Source organism: Carcharodon carcharias, chromosome 13 (genome assembly GCF_017639515.1).
Source record: "Carcharodon carcharias isolate sCarCar2 chromosome 13, sCarCar2.pri, whole genome shotgun sequence".
NCBI lineage: Eukaryota > Metazoa > Chordata > Chondrichthyes > Lamniformes > Lamnidae > Carcharodon > Carcharodon carcharias.
Genome location: NC_054479.1, coordinates 139,358,084 through 139,377,087, shown reverse-complemented (window position 1 = coordinate 139,377,087; position 19,004 = coordinate 139,358,084). Strand labels below are relative to the sequence as shown.

Sequence of the window (19,004 nt, the reverse complement as noted above, 5' to 3'; positions counted from 1 at the left end):
ATGATACACTGGCAAGAGCTCTACTGTGTTTAAATTTAAATGATTTAGCATGGAATTAAATATGCTATAGACTAATTTGACTTTTGAAGATGAGGGGTAAACAATGACATGCTTTGAGTTAAGATGTCTTTGTAATTATTACAGGGTGTATGTGAAGACATGACATATGAAAAAATAAAGGAACAGTACCCTGAGGAATATGCATTACGTGAACAAGACAAATATTATTACCGCTACCCAACTGGTGAGGTAGGTTATGCAGTGTTCAATTATTCTGTTTTTGAGTTAGTTTATTATTGATGCTCATAGTGATTGATTGATTAAGCCTGGGTGTGGACTCTGGGTTGGGGTAAACCAGGCTGTAGAAAGAGCTGGAAGCCTGAGCCTGGAGTAGACATTTTAAAACCTCTTGCAGAAACTAGTCATCTCTGCATAAGTCAGAAATATAAAATATGCAGCAGGTTATACATGGCAGCAGCTTGTATGGAGTTGACTGAGCATAAATGCATTAGGACTAAAACATTTTGAAGATTAAGTTATTTAACAAATTACAGAAGCAGATGTTACTTTCATGACTGTTTTAGTAGGGTATTAAGTAGATCCAAAGCTTGTTCTGTAATCCTTCTCTTGAAGGCTGGAATTTCCATAGTAACTTCCAGGATGTTTGTAAGATTATCTCATTAACTTTTGTGAAGATCTTGCTGTAGATAATCCACAATAGTACTTAATCCCTCACTTTTAAAAAAAAAAAAATCCTGTTATATCTGCCTCCTGAAAATGTTAACTTGAATGTGTAAATGGAATAATCTTTTTGGTTTCTACTTTTTAGTCCTACCAAGACTTGGTGCAACGTCTGGAACCTGTTATCATGGAACTGGAGAGACAGGGGAATGTCTTGGTCATCTGTCACCAAGCTGTCATGCGCTGCCTCCTTGCATACTTTCTAGATAAAAGTGCAGGTATGTGAATTGAACAGGGACGTTCTGTAGTCTCCAGTTTTTTTCTCTTTCGTTTGTACATGTGACCAACTTTCTCTTGTCTATAAAGCACTATTCTGGATGGTGCACAATATAATCTAAACTCCAGTGGTGCAGTGCAGTTGGTTTCATCTGTGTCTACCAGGCACAGGTATCAAATGTTGAACTTGACAAGGGGATTAAATACTGTGTTGGTATTCACTTACAATCGGTTGTTTCTGCCTTCTTAGATGAGCTACCGTATCTAAAGTGTCCTCTTCACACAGTATTAAAGCTGACTCCATTTGCATATGGTGAGTTGTTTGATTTCTTTGCATGAATCTGTTAGCCCGGTTAGATCACGTTTCAAATTCAAGTCTGTGATTGGCTTTAATTTTCTGTTTTTAAATAGGCTGTAAGGTTGAATCTATCTTTTTGAATGTGGAGGCAGTAAACACACACAGAGATCGACCAGAGGTGAGTATTCAGTTTATTGCATGCAGTATGGACTCTGGTTTCATTTGAATCAGCCCTTGCATCATAGTTTAGCAAGTGTCTGACACAACTGAGAATATCATGGGGTAGGAAATGAGTGAAAAACTGAATCCTGAGTTCTGTATCAAACTGTGTACGTTCCAGTTCCTTTAATTGAGGAGACGGTGATTTGATATATGGGAAATGGGTTTTAATTAAAGAGAGAGGGAATCTTGCGAAGTAATGCATTAGCTGGAGGTGCATTAGCTGAGGGTGCATCAGCTGCTTGCTCGTGGCTGGCTTGCATTAATTTAGAGGAAGAAAAGCCTGTTTTGAATTGCATTATAATTACCTCGGTTTCAAAGCTAACTTTTGAGGAAGGGGAAACCTGCGAAAAGTTCTTGTAGCATTTTTGGAGTGGGGAGTGTTCTAGGAAAAAAACACACAGTTGATAATCTAAAAGGTGACGTTTTTAAACGCTATTTCGGAAATTGATATTTACTTGTCAAAGAAGACAATGGATTTCACCTCCCCTGACCTCTGTATAACCTTTCTAACACGTGCTTTTGCCGTTGATTTGAGTTAGAATTGAATCAGCAAGCCACCACCGTTGTTCATTCACCATATATCATGAGGTGCTTGGTAAGGATTACTGCTCCCAGTGCGTTGGTTAGCTCGTTCTGCATTGTATGATTGAGAAGGATTGAATGTTGAATCCTGCCACTTGTCAGTAGTCAGTGTGCACTGGTGCTCCATGCTGCAGGTTAGCTTGACCTGCCAGCTGATTTCATCCAGTCTCCACTTACCGAATTGGATGAGAGCGATTTATTTTTTCAGTCCTGCTGAATGCGAATAAATGATGGATGCAAAAAAAACCCTCCTAAGTCCTATTCTATCCTGAAGCACTCTGCGAACAATATTAGTGAGACGCATCTTTCTTCCCTGTCCTTCCGTCGTCTGCGAGCTTGGAGTCTTTTGCGTGGTAAAAATGAGGGTGGACTCTTAGTATCTGAGGATCATTTTCAATTCTTCATGGTGTTTTGAGCTTCTGTCTGCTGATGAGGAGAAGTGCCAAATCCTCTTCCAGTCCGCCTACTGAGCTGGCTGTTAGGAAGTGTGCAAAAGGGAAAATGTCCTCGGGGTTCTTGAGCAGTGTCTTAACTGTTTTGTTAAGCACCAAATCCCCTAATTATTGTACCTAAACTGCTGCCATAACTCACTAGCAGTAATTCTTTGGCTCCAAGATGAGACAGTGCTGTTTAGATTACTTAGTGCAGTTTCTGCTACAGCATGAAATTGAAGTGGTTTTGTCAGCAAACACTCATAGGGCGGCAGTAGTGCTTGCTTGAGTATATTTTCTGTTTTGCTTGCACCACAGAAAATGTAAAATGTTTTCACCTGGTTTAAAAGTTTACATCAAATGTTATTGGGGTTTCTTTTTTTCTTAGATAAAATTTTAAATTCAAACAAAGTAGGCTCAAGTGTTTAAGTAAATCTATTAATGCTTTACGTGGAGAAAATGGGAGAAGCGCAGTTGATAAACTAACAAAGATCAGTAGAATAATAAACTTTTGTCGTTCTTTGTATAATAGGTGATGACTTATTTAAATTATTACCATCTCAAGTGTAATTAGGGATGGGTAATAACTGCTGGCCTTACCAGCGATGCTCACGTACCATGAACAAATAATAAATGGTTCATTTGAGTTTCATAGTGGCCAGTAACTGGAGCACTAGAAATTGGTCTGGTTATTTGAATAAGGAGCAGCCAAGTGTATTAACACCAGACCTGAAATGTACCTAAGGCTATATTACATCTCCCAGGAAATCCCAGAGCACTTCAAGAAAAGTATTTCAGTGGATGTGAAATGCTGTTGTGTGGGTCAACATAGCAGTTGATTTGCATGCACATAGGCCCAACAAGCTGCAGATGAGATGCATGACTTCCAAGATCTAGAACCTCCTGCAATATGCTGCTACATCCCTGAGTTTATCTTGATGTACAGTAATGTTTAGTGAGTTGGTCACAAGTGGAACTGATTCAGTTTCTCTTGTCCAGGCCATTCTTAGAACAAACATGGTGGAATTTTGAATCTGTCCTTGAGGACTGCCTGAAACCAGGGACAGCAGCAGGTGAGATGCCTAACTACTAGTGACTAGAGAGTTGCTTATTCGAGCATTGTGAGATTATACATTTACACTGGATTAGTCGATGACTTGATTCCACTGATGGCTCAGAAATAGTTCTGAACCCTATACCTTGGGCAAGGCGTGTCTGATCCTTGATGTAATCTGAGTTAGATAATCTCATTTGGGCGATTTAGCAGCATTGGGAGGTGTGTCTGCATCGATTATTTCATTGGAACAGGAATAGATTCTGGTGTGAAGCTCACACCATTGAATATTCTAATGTGCACTCGATCTAGAATTCTTTATATGAAGAATATAGACGTGGATGAAATACAAGGTCACAATATGTCATTGAATTCTCCCTCTGAATTGCTACTAATTGAGCAGATGGCAAAAAATGGTTGCCTTTGGGAGAGTTAATTAAAGCTAGGTTTTGATTTTCTTTAGCGTTGAACTGGTTTGTAGCTTGCTTCTGCCCTCGGTTACTTGGAAGGGTAAAAGCACAGCCATGTTATTGATTTGTAGCTGCTGTTCATTGGCTGGGTACAAGAAACCTGCCACACTTAAGATTAGAACAGCTATTGCCCTTTGGAGGAGCCTTGGCTGTTGAGTTGATACGCTCTGTAAACTCTGTTATGTGAGTCAGAAAGGTCGGTGCTGTAGTGAGTGATGTTTGCCACCCTTATATACTATCACAATGGACCTTTTCTGTGGGGAATGGGGAATTTTGAACTCTATTTGCGCATGTTTTTTCTGTTTAAGGACAGGCGATTTGCCACCAATGGAGAGATTTGTACATCTCACCTTTAGGGCAAGAGATTTATCAGGTTGGCTCACTCAAACTAGCCTTGAGACTTGCATCGCAGAAATGTGAGCATTTGTTGGATGCTGTATTTTCAAAACTGCCTCACCCCTGATCTCTCGACCTAGTTAAACGATTGGGCTTGTTGTACAAGTGTGAAAGGTCTTGTCAAAACCTTCAGTAGAATGAAGTTTGTAGGTTAAAGCTAAATGCTTTTGCCAAACTTACATAGTTATGGTTTTTGTTTGAACACGTTTAACTTAGTGCCCATTTTAAAGTTCTGTTCATAAAAATGGGTGACTGTGAACATGGGCAGCTTTGATCATAAGGACTAGGTACAAATTTCAGCACGAACAACAGTATCAGCAGTCAAGTGACCGTGGTCTGATTTAGCACAGCTGCTGCCTTCCCCCTTCTGCCCGCTCTTGGGCAGGTGTGATGTATAAATTTGTAGTGATTTTATTAAAAGTTTTTGGTTTTTGAAATGCTCCTATTGTAATATAGCTTTCTCTTTTACATTTTTTTTTTTCCCCCCCATTCGCTTTGACCAGGACATTGGTAAGAAGGGATCTAACCCACTCATGCGTCGCAATAGTGTTACCCCCTTGGCAAGCCCAGAGCCCAACAAAAAGCCGAGGATTGAAGGCCTAGAGGACCATGTGGCCTCATCTTCCTCAGCCATGCCTGTCTGCCTGGCCTCTGAAGTGTCCACAGCCCTGCCTGGACAAGTTAGTCGAATGTTCTGTACCATTATGGCTGTCGCTGCTGCTTTTTTTGCTTATAATCTGCAGATTCTGAGTATGCCTTCCGCATAAAATCATGCTCTGTGCTCCCTAATCTTACTAATTGCTTATTTAAAATGTAGCCGTACATGAGAATAGTTACGCTACTTGCTGCTTTGGTGAATGAAGATGCTCAACTAACTTAGCTGTGCAATTTTTATGCTGGCTCAGCCTGCTTGCTTTTAAATATACCTGGAATATTCTTGCATCGCTGTACATTCCAAAGGATGGGAAAAAGACCATTTCTTTGCAAACTCAAGTTGTGAAGTTTCAAAATTTAAAACCAGTATTTTTAGTTAATGTAATAAAATTAACCATCTCTTTAATTCCGAATGTATACTAACAGCTACTTTTGTTTATTTGTAAAAACCGACCTTATTGAGGATCTACTCCAGTCTGAGAGGTGCCACACATTAAGCTTATCCATTTAATACAGTCTACCCTTGTTTAATTGAGTATTTTGTGTGAGGTTTATTCATATTGAAATTTTAATAAAAGCTGGTACTTTGGTAGGATTTCCAATTGAATTTTGAATTGAGAGGAATTTGCTTTCACTTTAATTTGGAAGAATCCAGTCTATTTTTATCCTGCAATAGCATTATGCCATTTTTTTGTGCAAATGGGGAATCTGAGCGGGTTGTTGAGACAGTAAAAATTCATGTTGCTGTCAACTAAGAGATATTAGAATAACGAACAGGAGCAATCCAAGTGTGTTTTAAGTAGCAGACTCTCTTAGAAATTTCTATGCCATTGACTGTACTAGGGACATTCTTTGTGTTAAAACTCCAGCTTGCGTCTGCCTTATTCAAAACCTCCCTCAACGAGAGGTCTTCCCTCAGCAGAGATGTCAGTAAACAAGGGGTGTAATTTTAAAGTAATTGGTAGAAGAATTAGAGGGGAGTTGAGTAGGAAATGTTTCACCCAGTGGGTGATTTGGGAGGTGGGAGGAGGGTGCGGTCTGAAGCTCACCCTCTGAAAATCTGGTAAATGCAGACACCCTTATTGAATTTAAGAAGTGCTGTAACCCACAAGACTCCAGGCCAAGAGCTAGAAAGTGGCATTAGGCTGGATAACTGTTTTCTGGCCAGCACAGATACAATGGGCCGAATGTCCTCCTGTGCTGTAACTTTCTATGCTTCACTAGTGCAACCCTGCATAATGTGAATGGAGGTGATGGAGGGAGAAATAGGGATGACCGTTACTCAGTAGCTGTTACTAACAATGGCATTAATGTGGATATTCTCTGTAGAGAAGTTGCATTGCACAGGCAGTTAGCACCCACCTTTCACACCCAGGGACCTGTACTTGAATCCAGTTCCAACATGATCTGTGCTCTCTCTGGCATAATTTAATTTGGAAAGATTTAAGCTAGTTCCCTCTAATGTGTGGGTCCATAGCTTAAAATTACCCCCAAATTGGTCCTAACATGGTTATAACCCCATTTAGTCCAAAGATTGTTGTGGAAAGAGGTTTGGGGATTGGAACATGTGGGGTTGCTCTCTGGTTAAGGTAGTGTTTTGATTTAATTCTGCATCTGCTGCATACAATACCTGGATTATGGGGAAGGTGCTTTGTGACTCATTTTAAGTAGACACTGTAACTGTTTTCCGTTCCCAGTAATAATGTCTGGCTTTTATGACCACCAGACGCTTAATTCAAACCAGGGTGTGGATATTAATATAAAAGCAAAATACTGTTGGTGCCGAAAATCTGAAATAAAAACAAAAACTGTGGAAAATACTCTGCAGGCCTGGCAGTATCTGTGAATCAAAGCTTTATCATACAATCTCTCCTGCTTGGCATCCTGTTCCTTGTTGTTTCCTTCCCCATTCCCCAACTACCCCCTCCACTTCCCCGCCCCACTCCACCACCTCCTCCTTCTCCTCTTTCCCCCCACCACTTGCCTCTGTACGTGCTTAAAACCTATAACATCTCCAATATTCTCCCAGCTCTGGCGAAAGGTCATTGACCTGAAATGTTAACTCTGTTTCCCTCTCCACCAATGCTGCCAGACCTGCTGAGTGTATATGAATTAGGAACAGGAGCAGGCCATTTGACCCCTTGGGCCTGCTCTGCCATTAATAAGATAATGGTACGCTTGTGGCCACTTTCCTGCCTTTGACTCCCTTGTTGGTCAAGAAACTCCTATCTCTGCCTTAGAAGTAGTCAATGACCCTGCCTCCTCCGCTCTCTGGGGAAGAGTTCCACAGCCTCATGATCCTCAGAGAAAAAAAAATTCTCCTCCTCTCCATCTTAAACGGAAGGCCCCTTATTTATTAAAACTGTGTGTCCTCGAGTTCTAGTCTCTCCCACAAGGGGAAGCTTCCTTTCAGCATCCGTCCTGTAAAGCCCCCCCCCCCCCATCAGGATCTTGTATGTTTCAATAAGAGCACCTCTCGATCTTCTAGGGCAGAAATTTGCGCTGGGCAGGCACATGCCTGACCTGCTCGAGCGTAAAGTGACGCACGATGACATCAGGCGAGCGTCCCGATGTCATCGCGCACTCGCGCGATATTTCAGTCGACAGGCGAGTGTGGGAGTTGGCAGCGTGCCCACCGACAATGAACAGGCCCCGTGAGGCCAGTGAAGTAATAATCAAATGGAATTTATGGTTGCTGGGCAGGTGGGAAAGCCAAGCGGCCTTTGGATTTTTTTTTAGGAAACATCATGCACGGGCGGGACGAGGTTTCCAACCACAACAACAAACGTTTTAAGATTTCGTTCATAACATGTTCCTGTTCATGTGACAGAGCCGCATGAGAGGACGTGTTTTGAACATTGCTTAAGCTTTTCATTTTTGAGTTGGTAAGTCTTCGGCTCCCTTGAGGCAGCTCTGGGCCTCGCAACTTTCGTTGCGCTCACCTGCGCGCATGTGTGAACTTCTGCGTTCGTTCTCCTGCTGCCCCAGTAGTGCTGAGCGCCGCAGTGTGTGGTTCACTCTGGCTTGGCTGTTAATTGGCCAGCGTGAAATCTATGTCGGGGCCCGATTTGTGGGTGGTGGTTGACTTTACAACTGCTTCTGAGCCCGCCTCCCTGACCAGGTAAAAATCCTGGCCCTAAACTCCCAATGGATGCAGACCCAACCTGTTCAACCTTCCCTCAGGAAGATAAGCCCCTCATCCCAGGAATCAGTTGAGTGAACCTTCTCTGAAATGTTTCTGCAGGGGTGGAGTATCAATTATCCATAAACCTGAAAACCAAACACATCCAAAAAACCACACATTTTTTGAACCTCAGACTTTTAGCACAAGACGTCTAGTTGTTTGTCTGCACTGTCTACCTTGCGATTTTTGTGGTAAACACGTGGAAAAGAAACTTATTGCCTATACTCTATTTATTATTGTGATGCATCTTACTTTTCTAGCCATTTTATTTACTTTTTTTTACTTTTAAATAGTTGAGTCATCAGCACTGAACTAGGCTTAGGCTATTGTGATGAAAGTTTATATGCGGTACCTAAAAACCAAAATTATTTGAAATCCAAAATGCAGATGGTCCCAAGGATTTTGGATGAAGGATACTTGACCTGTTATGCAATTATCCTTTTCTTAAATAAGGAGTCAAAAACAGTACACAATACTCCAGATGTGGTCCTGCCAATGCCCAATGAGTTCTGCACTCTCTCTCCATTTAAATAGTATATTGCTTTTCTTATTTTCCCTGCCAAAGTGGACTCACATTTTTCCACATTATGCTTCATATGCCGTATTTTTGCCCACTCACTTAACCTGCCTATGCAGACTCCTTATGTCCTCTTCACAACCTACCTATCTTTTTGCCATCAGAAAATTTAGCCCCTTCATCCATAAAATTGGTACTGATTTGTAAATAGTTGAGTCATCAGCACTGATCCCTGTAGCATTCCATCTTTCCTACCTGAAAATGACCCACTTAGGCCAATGCTTTGTTTCCTGTTAGCTAACTAACTCTCTGTTCATGCTAATTTGTTACCCTCTGCACCATGAGCTCATATTTTGCTTAGTAACTTTTTGATGTGGCACCTCGTCAGATGGCTTCTGGAAATCTAGGTGTAGCACATCCACACATTCCCCTTTATTCTTGTTGCTTGTTACCTCCTCAAAGAGTTCTAATTAATAAATTAGTCAAACACTATTTCTCTTTCACAACACCATGTTGACTCTGCCTGATTGCATTGAGATTTACTAAGTGCTCCACTGTAACCTCCTTAATAGATCCCAGCATTTTCCTATGACATATGTGAAACTAACTAGCCTGTAGTTTCTTACTTTCTGCCTGTCTCCCTTTCTTGAATAGACGAGTTACATTTGCTATTTCCAATCTGATGGGAGCTTTCCAGAATCTAGGGAATTTTGGAAAATCAAAACCAATGTATCTACTATCTCAGTTACTTCTATTAAGACCCTAGGATAAAGGCCACCTGGACTTAGGGACTTGTCACCTTTTGGTTTGTTTTCTCAGTCATTTTTCCCTCGTGATTGTAATTGTTTTCAGTTCATCCCTTGATTCACCATTATTTCTGGAATGTAATTTGTATTCTCTACCACGAAGACAGATGCAAAATATCTGTCCAATTCATCCACCACTTATTTTCCATTATTAGTTCATATTCTCACTTTCTAGAGGACCAATGCTCACTTTGCTTTTTCTTTTTTAAATGCCTGTAGAAGCTCTTGACCTGTTTTGTATATTTCTAGCTAGCTTTCTCTTGTACTCTAATTTCTTTCCCCAATTATTCTTTTCATCATTCTTTGCTTTTTTTTTACACTCTGTCCAACTTCTGATCTACCACTCAACTTTGTGGAATTGTATGCTTTTTCTTTCAATTTGGCACTATCTTCAATTTCCCTAGTTAGCTACAGATGGTGTCTTTCTCACTGGAATGTATCTGAGTGTAATGAAATATCTCCTTAAATGTCTGTCACTGCATCTCTACTGACCTATCCCTTTATCTAATTCCCTGGTTCACTTTAGCTAGTATGGTTGTCATACCCTCATTACTGCCCTTATTTAAGTTTAAAACACTAGTCTTAGACCAACTCTTCCCTCCCTCAAACTGAATGTAAAATTCAATCATGTTCTGATTACTGCTACCTAGGGGTGCCTTTGGGGTCAATAAATAAGACTGTTTTGTTGCACTTTACCAAATCTGCTCTCTGGCTATAGAATGTGCTGCTTTAAGAAATTGTACCAAAACCAATCAATGAACTCTTCTTCCAGGCTGCCTTTGCCAATCTGATTCATCCAAACAATACGTAGATTAAAATTGCCCATGATTCCCTTTGTCGCATACCCCGTCCTACAGCGTGGTTACTGTTAGAGGTCCTATAAACTTCCCACATATCTCTGTAATGGCCATCAGATCATAGATATTTATTTCTATTTGAGCTCTCCATTCATCTGTATCTTTTAACAAATGCTAAGTGCATTTAGATACAGATTCTTTAGTTCTGTCCTTTTTTACTATTTTTGCAACCTCTGGCTTTTCTGTCCCTTCCTGCCACTCCCTGATTATCATTCCCCTTATTGCTACGTTACTCTCTTGCCTTGTGTTCTCTTTAATTTCGCACATCTACACACACTTGATCCCTTCACCCCCCACCCCCCCACTATTTAGTATAAAGCCCTCTCTACTGCCTAGTTATACGACTTGCCAGAACACTGGTCCCAGCATGGTCCAGGTGAAGACCCTCCCAACGGACCCTGCTCCCACCTTCCCTGGTGCTGGTGCCAATGACCTATGAATTGAAGCCCATGTCTCCCTCACCAATCTTTAAGTCATTTGAGTATTTGTAACATTTTCTGTCTCTTTTTTTAAGGGTCTCTACATGTCTGTTTCAGTGCAGACTTTAAAAATCCTCTTTTTTTAAATAGTGAAGCTTTGTCCACAATAATATATAACTAGATGCTGTGGGGAGCTTGCTGTGACCTTTTACGTTTCTTTTCATAAGCTCTTGATAAGAATGATGTCTAGCTTGGATCAAGAGGAAGGTGCATTTGATTTTGTTCAAAACTCATTTTGACTATTATGTTTTTGTTTGAATTTGTAAATCACGTTCTGTGTTCTCTACTTTTTTATACATTTTTTTTCACTCTTCAGCCTTTAATAGGAAAGGCTTGCCTGTAAGTATTTCCCTTTCTCTCTCCGCTATCTTTTGAAGTAGTAATTTGTTAGTGTGGGCTCTGATAATGTACAGGACTGGCTTTGAAAGGAAAGACAGTTTTTATTTTTCTCTAAAATGGGCAAGATTGCTTGTAAATTAATTAATATTTACAACTGGAGATGGAAAACAGATATTTGGGATCGCACTTTTTTTTGCATAAAGTCCACCTTGGAATCATCTGTTTCTCAGCTGATGTTTTAAATCCATTTGCAGTCTCAATCTGTTTTCAAACTGTTTCCATTAACAAATTAATATTTTTTTCACCAAAGACAGTACCTTCATGAAAAAGTTTGGAAAACCTTTTTGAAGTCTGCAGTGTATTATGACAGCATAAATAGTCACCATGCTACCCCAACACTGCTGACAGAATTTCTAACTTAACCAGCTCCTCTTCAGTGCCATTTAACAGTGTGCTTTCTCTGACGTACATGACTATTCCAGAAATGGGGTTTGGGAAGCAAACTCTGTAAAGGCTTTATTTATATAAAAAAGTGCTTGTAAGTAAGATGTAGAGTGAGTACTATTGAACTTCAGTTTAAAAATAGCAATCTTTTGAAGCACCTTTTGGAGGTTCTCCTGGTTTAAAGCATTATTTGTGTTTCATAGAGGCATATTTTTGATATTTGAAAGGAAACCAAGAATGCGGAAGTAAAACCCTAAAGCAGTACCTGAAAGAGCAGGTCTACCAATGTCCAAAGCTGCGATGGGTCAGGATGCACTCTTTTTCTCACTGTTCTGCCATTTTCTGTGAACTCACCAAGTTCATTTTTAAAATTAGCATCAGGTAGCCTTTTTTAAAATTACACATGGGATTCTCTCTTGTCTTAACTTTTAGACCTGAGCAACACTGGCTTGCTGTTTTAGATATTGAATAAGAGCTGGGCAGTGAGCTGAAATGAAAATTTAACGAATCTTTTGTTTCCATCGCAGAAATATTTGTTTTACTCATGAGCTCCAGATCGTACCACATACCTAAAGGTTTCAAAACAATAAAACTACCCCCACGTAGATCTAATTCTTACCATTTCTGGACAGGACTGGGGTTCGGTGGGGAGGGGGTGTTGGTGGTGTTACTTAAATATCTTAAGTTGCTTTTCTGACTGATTTTTTTTGCATCTAGTTTTGTGTGTGGTGAATTTAAGTTCTTCTCCCCTCCCCCATTCTGTTTCCTCTTTCTTTCCCCCACCCCCTCTATCGCCCCTTTGTTGAGTGTTGATGGTGGCAATTTAACCTGTCGTCTTTCTTGAGGGGAAAATATGCATTGCGTGACTTAAATAAAATATTCATTTTTAACATTTTTGTATCCTGTCCTGCTTTCACAACCCAAGTTTTACCAAGAAAGTGTTTGCCTTTTTTTAAGGTTTTCCATTGCACCCGTTTGTATTTCTAATGATTAACAGATGGGTGTAACCTCAGATCAGGTGGCCAGTTGTTTAAGGAAGAGACACCTCTGAATGGACACTTCAGAAGTTCTTCAGAGTTAGCATTTGGCCCTAGTCTTGTCTCAAATGCCATCTAACAGTCTAGAAAATATCTTGGACCATTCTGAGTATAAATTTCACACTTCTCCAGCTTTTTTACTTGGCTTTTTCATGAAAATGGTTTGGGTGCATGTTCATCATTAAATCTCTCCAAGCCACACACCATCCTGAAATATATCGCCGTTCCTTCACTGTTGCTGTGCCCAAATGCTGGAACTCCCTCCCTAACAGCACAGTGGGTGTACCTACACCACATGGACTGCAGCGGTTCAAGAAGGCAGCTCACCACCACCTTCTCAAGACCAACTAGGGGTGGGCAATAAATGCTGGCCTAGTCAGTGGTGCCTGCATCCCATGAAAGAATAAATAACTTGAGGTAGACAAACACCGAGCCATCTTTTGTAGTTTTGGCCCCACTGTTTTAATATTCACCATAGACACTTTCTTTTTCAATCCGAAAAACAAATTTTGCATAACTTGGATTCTTGCGTGAACCCAGATACTTTTGAATAAAATCTTGGACCTTTTTAAGCAGACTTTATAACTGAAAATTCTACCAAAAAGTGCTACAAATGTACTCTTTCTTGTATGTTGATGTTTGTCCAGTTCGGCGTTCAGTCATCTCTTTCTTTCTCCTCTTCTCGCTTTCCATTCTCAGACGTACAGTCTTTCATTATCTCAACATTTTATCCTTGTTAATCCTTCGAAGGTAACTGGCTAAATGCATGCTGGCCTTGCCTTATGATGCTATAGTGATCCTGTTAGTACTTCGTTTGCAGGGCTATTTAGAAATGAAATCTTTCGCTGGTGGAAGATCTTTCATTTTTGCTTCAAATGGAAATAGAGGTACTTGGGTATTGTGCCAAACACCAAGATTACACATTTGCTCATGATACTGTAAGACCTGCACTTCGGAGGGTTATATTTGTGAGGTGGTTTGGGGGTGGGGGGAGGAGGAGGAAAGATTTTACTCCTGGCGCAAGTAAATGTTTGGAACTCTACTGAAAGCTATCTTGCTCAAGCAGGCCTCATCTGATAAATCAAGTATACCTCATGATATTGAGCAAGGTGTTACACAGGAGATTTATAATTGAATGTATTAAACTCATGAATCTAACTTTAGGCTACAGAAAGTAAAATTGACACACAAGCATTAGAACGTCAAATTGTATTTGCGTAGCACCTCTTAATGGAGCATGATGTCACCAGATGCTTCGCAGCAGCATTGTTATTCAAAATTAGACACTGAGCCATATAAGGAGATACTGGGACCAATGAGAAACACCCTAAAATAAAGAAAGAGATGCGGAGAAGTTTAGGGAGGGAATTCCAGAGCTTGAGGCCCAGGTAGCTGAAGGCGTGGCCGCTAATAGTGGAGCAACTTAAAATTGGAACTGCACAAGAGGCTAGGAATGAAGGAGTGTAGATGCGTTGGAGGAGGTTAGAGATTGAGGGGTGAGACCATGGCGGGCTTTGAAACCGAGGATAAGAATTTTAAAATCAAAACGTTGCTTAATCAGGAGTCGGTGTAGGTCATTGATCACCGAGATGTTGGGTAAACAAGAGTTTATTCACAAAACTTTGCTCCAAAAGCCATTCTCGACTTGCAATAGAATGTTCCTATGAATTTTGGTCCAAGAGACTAATCTTGTCGAATGTTGCCCAAAAATTTGATCCCTGCCTCACAAAGGTCAAAATTTGCAACTACAGTTTGAAGGGATTGGGGTGTGAGTGGATGATTATTGAATAGCATTCATCCTCTCTTCCTCAACTCTCATAAGATGCTGTTTAAATGATGTGCCCAGATTGAATAAATTTTTGGAAATAAAACCAATAGCCAAACTTGGAAAGTACCTACTTTTAACTTGTACCTGAATGAAAGATGGACTTTAAAGGATGCCTCCAGGAAATGAAGGTTGCATGAGTCAGCCTATTGAAGGTTATGACTGTGCTGCATAGTCATAGGTTCAAGCCTCATACTCCAGTCTCTTGAGTCATAAATTAACCCCTTTCTATTTATACGATGTGGCTAAAAAAAACAATTTGTCAAGGCTTGCTTTGCAACTTTGCATGACACACTTCATGTTCCTGGATATGCAATAAGGCATCCTATTGGTTTATCACAGCTGTGCTGAGTCTCTATGGTTTAACAAGAAATCCTCTGAATTAATTTTTAATCCTCCTTAAATTTTCCCATGAATGGAGAAGAATGTTGCGCTAAATGTAAATAATGAGTTGTGCTGGGAAGGTCAGTGTAACCTACTTGTACAGATCATTTATTCCACTATTTGCACGTTCTTTTTATGAGGCATTGCAAATCTGTGGTATGTGGACTTAGTGTACAATCATTGAAAGAAAGCTTGTATAACAATGTTTATTGCAGGAAGTTCATCGATCAGATATTGGGGATTGAATCAGACCATTTAATTGTTTAACAGAGTCACTCTCTGCTTCTCTAGCATAATATGCAACAGATAAATGAGCTTCAATAATCAGTCCTTAGTTTGCTTGCATGCATGCAGCTTTCCATGTTTGCCTATTTTTAATTGAAATATTTTATTTGTATGAATTCTCAATTTTCTCTTTGCTCAACAGATGGTGAATGAAATGCCAAGATCTTCAGATGCTGTGGTGACACTCTCGACCCAAGAATGAAACCTTCCTTTCTAGTTTCTAAGGCTGCATTATATTTCGATCCCCCACTCCCCCTGCCTGGTCCCTTCCCACATTGAGGAAACATTGGATTTCTTGGCTTGGATCTCCATCGCTAGTGAGATATTCAGTGATCCATTAGAGAAAATGGGAGAGAATATGGATTGTAGACTTTGACAGAAAGGACCTTGACCATTCTCACTGTTGACTGTAATATGAATGTCTTGCTACTGTAATAATGTGCAAGTGCTTTTAGTGAACAAAACTTGTTCTTCGGTTTGTAAATACTTAGTAAATCTCGTTGGAGGGATATATTGAACTGTTCGTGTGTGTGTGTATATATATGATGTAAATAGTTGCATAATGAGGGTTGAATCTAATTTTTCAATGCTTCAGCATTCATGAGTCATACGACCATTAAATGTATGAATGCTTCTGGTCCTGAAATTGACACTATGAAATTAAGAGGACTTTTGTGTGATCAGTTTAAATTCGTAATGCTGAAGCTCTTAATGAAGTTGGCACTCGGCGCTTCTGAAATAAGTGCCCAAGTATTGTATGGGGGAGAAACTGGGATTGCCATTACTGTTTGACCAAATTTTTGTTTTTTTTAGATTTTTATTTGTCTGATATTTCACTATTTTTGTGAAATGCTGATCTTGTGTTCCAAAATGGCTGCTGGTTTTATAACTGCAAACCCTGGAGCCATAAGCACGGTGTGACAGATCAGACCTGTCAAACTTTAATTATTTTAAAGTACCTGTTTGCACATCATTGTGAAATGCCATTTTTTTTGTGTAGAAACGTTAAAACTTGAAATGGGTTTCCAGTTCTGCTTAGATTTGAGAAGATGCACATTTAGTGCTCAAAAACGAGGATTTAAAAGGGAAGATGTTAGTTCCTAAATGTTGGAGGACAGCATTGAAACTTCCAAGTTAAGGTCATGCTTATTAATTCCGTAAGATATTATGGACTCCATCACCTGCATAAATCAGTGATGATGTCTCTGAAAGTCCAGACTTGGATAACAGAATTCTACCTGATATGTAATGATCACTGATGTGCATCCTTGGGCCACAGTTGGCGTGTGTGTGTCTGTGTGTGTGTGTCTGTGTGTGTGTGTCTGTGTGTGTGTGTCTGTGTGTCTGTGTGTCTGTGTGTCTGTGTGTGTGTGTGTCTGTGTGTCTGTGTGTGTGTGTGTCTGTGTGTGTGTCTGTGTGTGTGTCTGTGTGTGTGTCTGTGTGTGTGTCTGTGTGTCTGTGTGTCTGTGTGTCTGTGTGTCTGTGTGTCTGTGTGTCTGTGTGTGTGTGTGTGTGTGTAATCTCTGCTAATGGAACAGTGTCAGCTGGTAATTCAGTATATTAATGATTTGAACTAAAAATTTTGTTACCAATTACTTCAAACTACCAGATTATTTAAACATTCTATCTCATGTATACAGTCTACTGATAGCAGTGCTACTGGCTCAGAGCAGCAAAGGATTCTGGTCTTACCAAAGGATCTAGTTTTGTTTAATGTGCTCTAAGTCTTTCATTTAAACTATGTCTGTTACATTAGCTGATATGTGGGATGGTAAAACCGCAGTGCCTAGTGTGTTTGTCTTGCACAGCATAAATCTTAAGTTTAGCAGTATTGGCGAGGAGGCTTGAAGCTGTACTTGACGTGTAGTCTACCAGCATGATAACCACATTCTATCCCTTTGAGATAAATGCGTTATTGCACAAGTTTTATTTATCTGATTTTACTTTTTGGGGTGGGTGGGGATGGTTTAAGTGGGGGCTAGGGTTTCTTCTGTGTACCCGCTGAATACAGCTTTAGTGGATACTGGATTTAATTGCGTTCACCAAAATGTTTTCTGTAGTAAATGTTCTCATTCCAGTTGAATGGCATCATTATTTTCTGATTTAAAATGGCTGAGTAAACCCAAAGCTTGGGGGGGGCCAAACCAAGCAGACTGTTTGTTTAATTTTTGTCGTTTATTGTTGAATGTTAGTTTTTTTTTGTATTTTGTAGTACTGTTTCTGTTCTGACACATTTATTTAAGAGAGTTCAGAGCTTGGAAAAGGCTTTCCATCTCAAACTGCGTGGCATGTTGCATCTACTGTGTATGTATGTATTGCCTTTTTCCTGAGGGAAAACAACTAGGTTATGCCAGCAGAAGTATACAGGGTACATCTTTCCAATTATGTATATTTTGCAGTTGCTGGACCAATAATAAAAAATGTTAACTTAATACAACTTGTGTTTCCCTTTTCCTTCCCCATCTTGTTTAATGCAAAGGGAGTTTCTTTGCACCAGTTACTTGTGATTTAAATCGAGACAAGTTAAGAGCATAAAGTAGTAGGCCATATGACCCCCTTCAACCTGCTCTGCCATTTAATAAGATTGTGGCTGATCCACTATCCAAAGATTCACATCCTGGAGTTAAGAAATTCTTCTTCCTCTCGGTCTGAATTGTCCATCCTCTTATGCTGAAATTATGCTCTCCAGTTCTGGACTCTCCTGCCAAGGGGGGACATTGCCTTTCTGCTTCGACCCTGACTTCTCAAATGTTTCAATCAGATCACATCCCATTGTTCTTAACTTTAGAGAGTATAGGCCCATTCTACTCGGCCACTCCTCTTGGGACAACCCTCTCATCCCAGGAACCAATCTTGTGAACCTTTTGTTGCACTGCCTCCTAAGGGAAGTATATTTTTCCTTGGGTACAAAGACCAAAACTGTATACAGCATTCCCGGTGTAGGCTCAACAGGGACCTATAACAATTGCAGCAAAACTTCCTTGCCCTTATACTCTAATCCCCTTACAATAAAGGCCAATATGTCATTTGCCTTGCAATTGCTTGCTGCACTTGCATGTTAACTTTATTTCTTGTACAAGAGTACCCAAATCCGTCTGCACGTCACTATTTCCTTGGCATTTAAAGATGTTGTTTTCTTCTTTCTACCAAAGCAAATAGCCTCATATTTTCCCCATATTATACCCCATCTATTACCACCTTGCCAACTCACTTAACCTCTATATCTGTTTGCTAACTTCGTCGTCCTCTGTTTACTTTCCCACCAAGTTTTGTATCATTGCCAAATTTGGATACACTACATTCAGTTTCCTCATCTAAGTTAATATAGACTGGAAATGAGGCCCACAACAATCCTTGCGAGCGTCCCAAAAACCACAACCTGCCGACCTGAAAATGATCTGTTTGCCCAAGTCTTCATTTTCTGCCCTTTTATCTCTACTCTGTTTATCTCTTATCCTTTAACCAATCTTCTGTCGTTGCTAATAGATTATCTCCATTCCCATGAGCCTTAATCTTGTGCACCTTACCAAATGCCTTTTAAAAATCCAAATAGACTGCATTCTTTGTGTTTCCTTTATCTATCCTTAGTTTCATCCTCAACTCAACAGATTTCTCGAACACCATTTCCCTTTCATAAACCCATGTTGAATTTGCCTAATCATTTATGATTATTCATGATTCATTTTAGGAAAGTTGCCTCACTCCCTTTGAAGTGGTGACAATTCCATAGCTGAGGGTGGATATTCATTGGCCTCAAATTCAGCAACCCCCCCACCCCCCCCC

General features: G+C 40.1%; 1 protein-coding gene across 6 annotated transcripts in view; it reads left to right on the top strand.

Moving 5' to 3' along the window:
- The window catches only part of pfkfb3 (6-phosphofructo-2-kinase/fructose-2,6-biphosphatase 3), a 105,679-nt gene extending 88,026 nt beyond the window's left edge, over positions 1–17,653 (top strand). For 4 of the 6 annotated variants that reach the window (XM_041202281.1, XM_041202280.1, XM_041202282.1 and 1 more), the window contains exons 10-15: positions 145–249; positions 830–959; positions 1,208–1,270; positions 1,369–1,433; positions 4,914–5,090; positions 15,364–17,653. In XM_041202281.1, the coding sequence (XP_041058215.1) occupies positions 145–249; positions 830–959; positions 1,208–1,270; positions 1,369–1,433; positions 4,914–5,090; positions 15,364–15,423 (600 nt within the window). In that variant the 3' untranslated portion in view covers positions 15,424–17,653. Of the gene's footprint in view, positions 1–144; positions 250–829; positions 960–1,207; positions 1,271–1,368; positions 1,434–4,913; positions 5,091–11,223; positions 11,247–13,426; positions 14,005–15,363 lie in introns of those variants that run through there. The other 2 variants (XM_041202285.1, XM_041202284.1) reach the window with 2 other exon arrangements.
- The last annotated feature ends 1,351 nt before the right edge of the window (positions 17,654–19,004 follow it).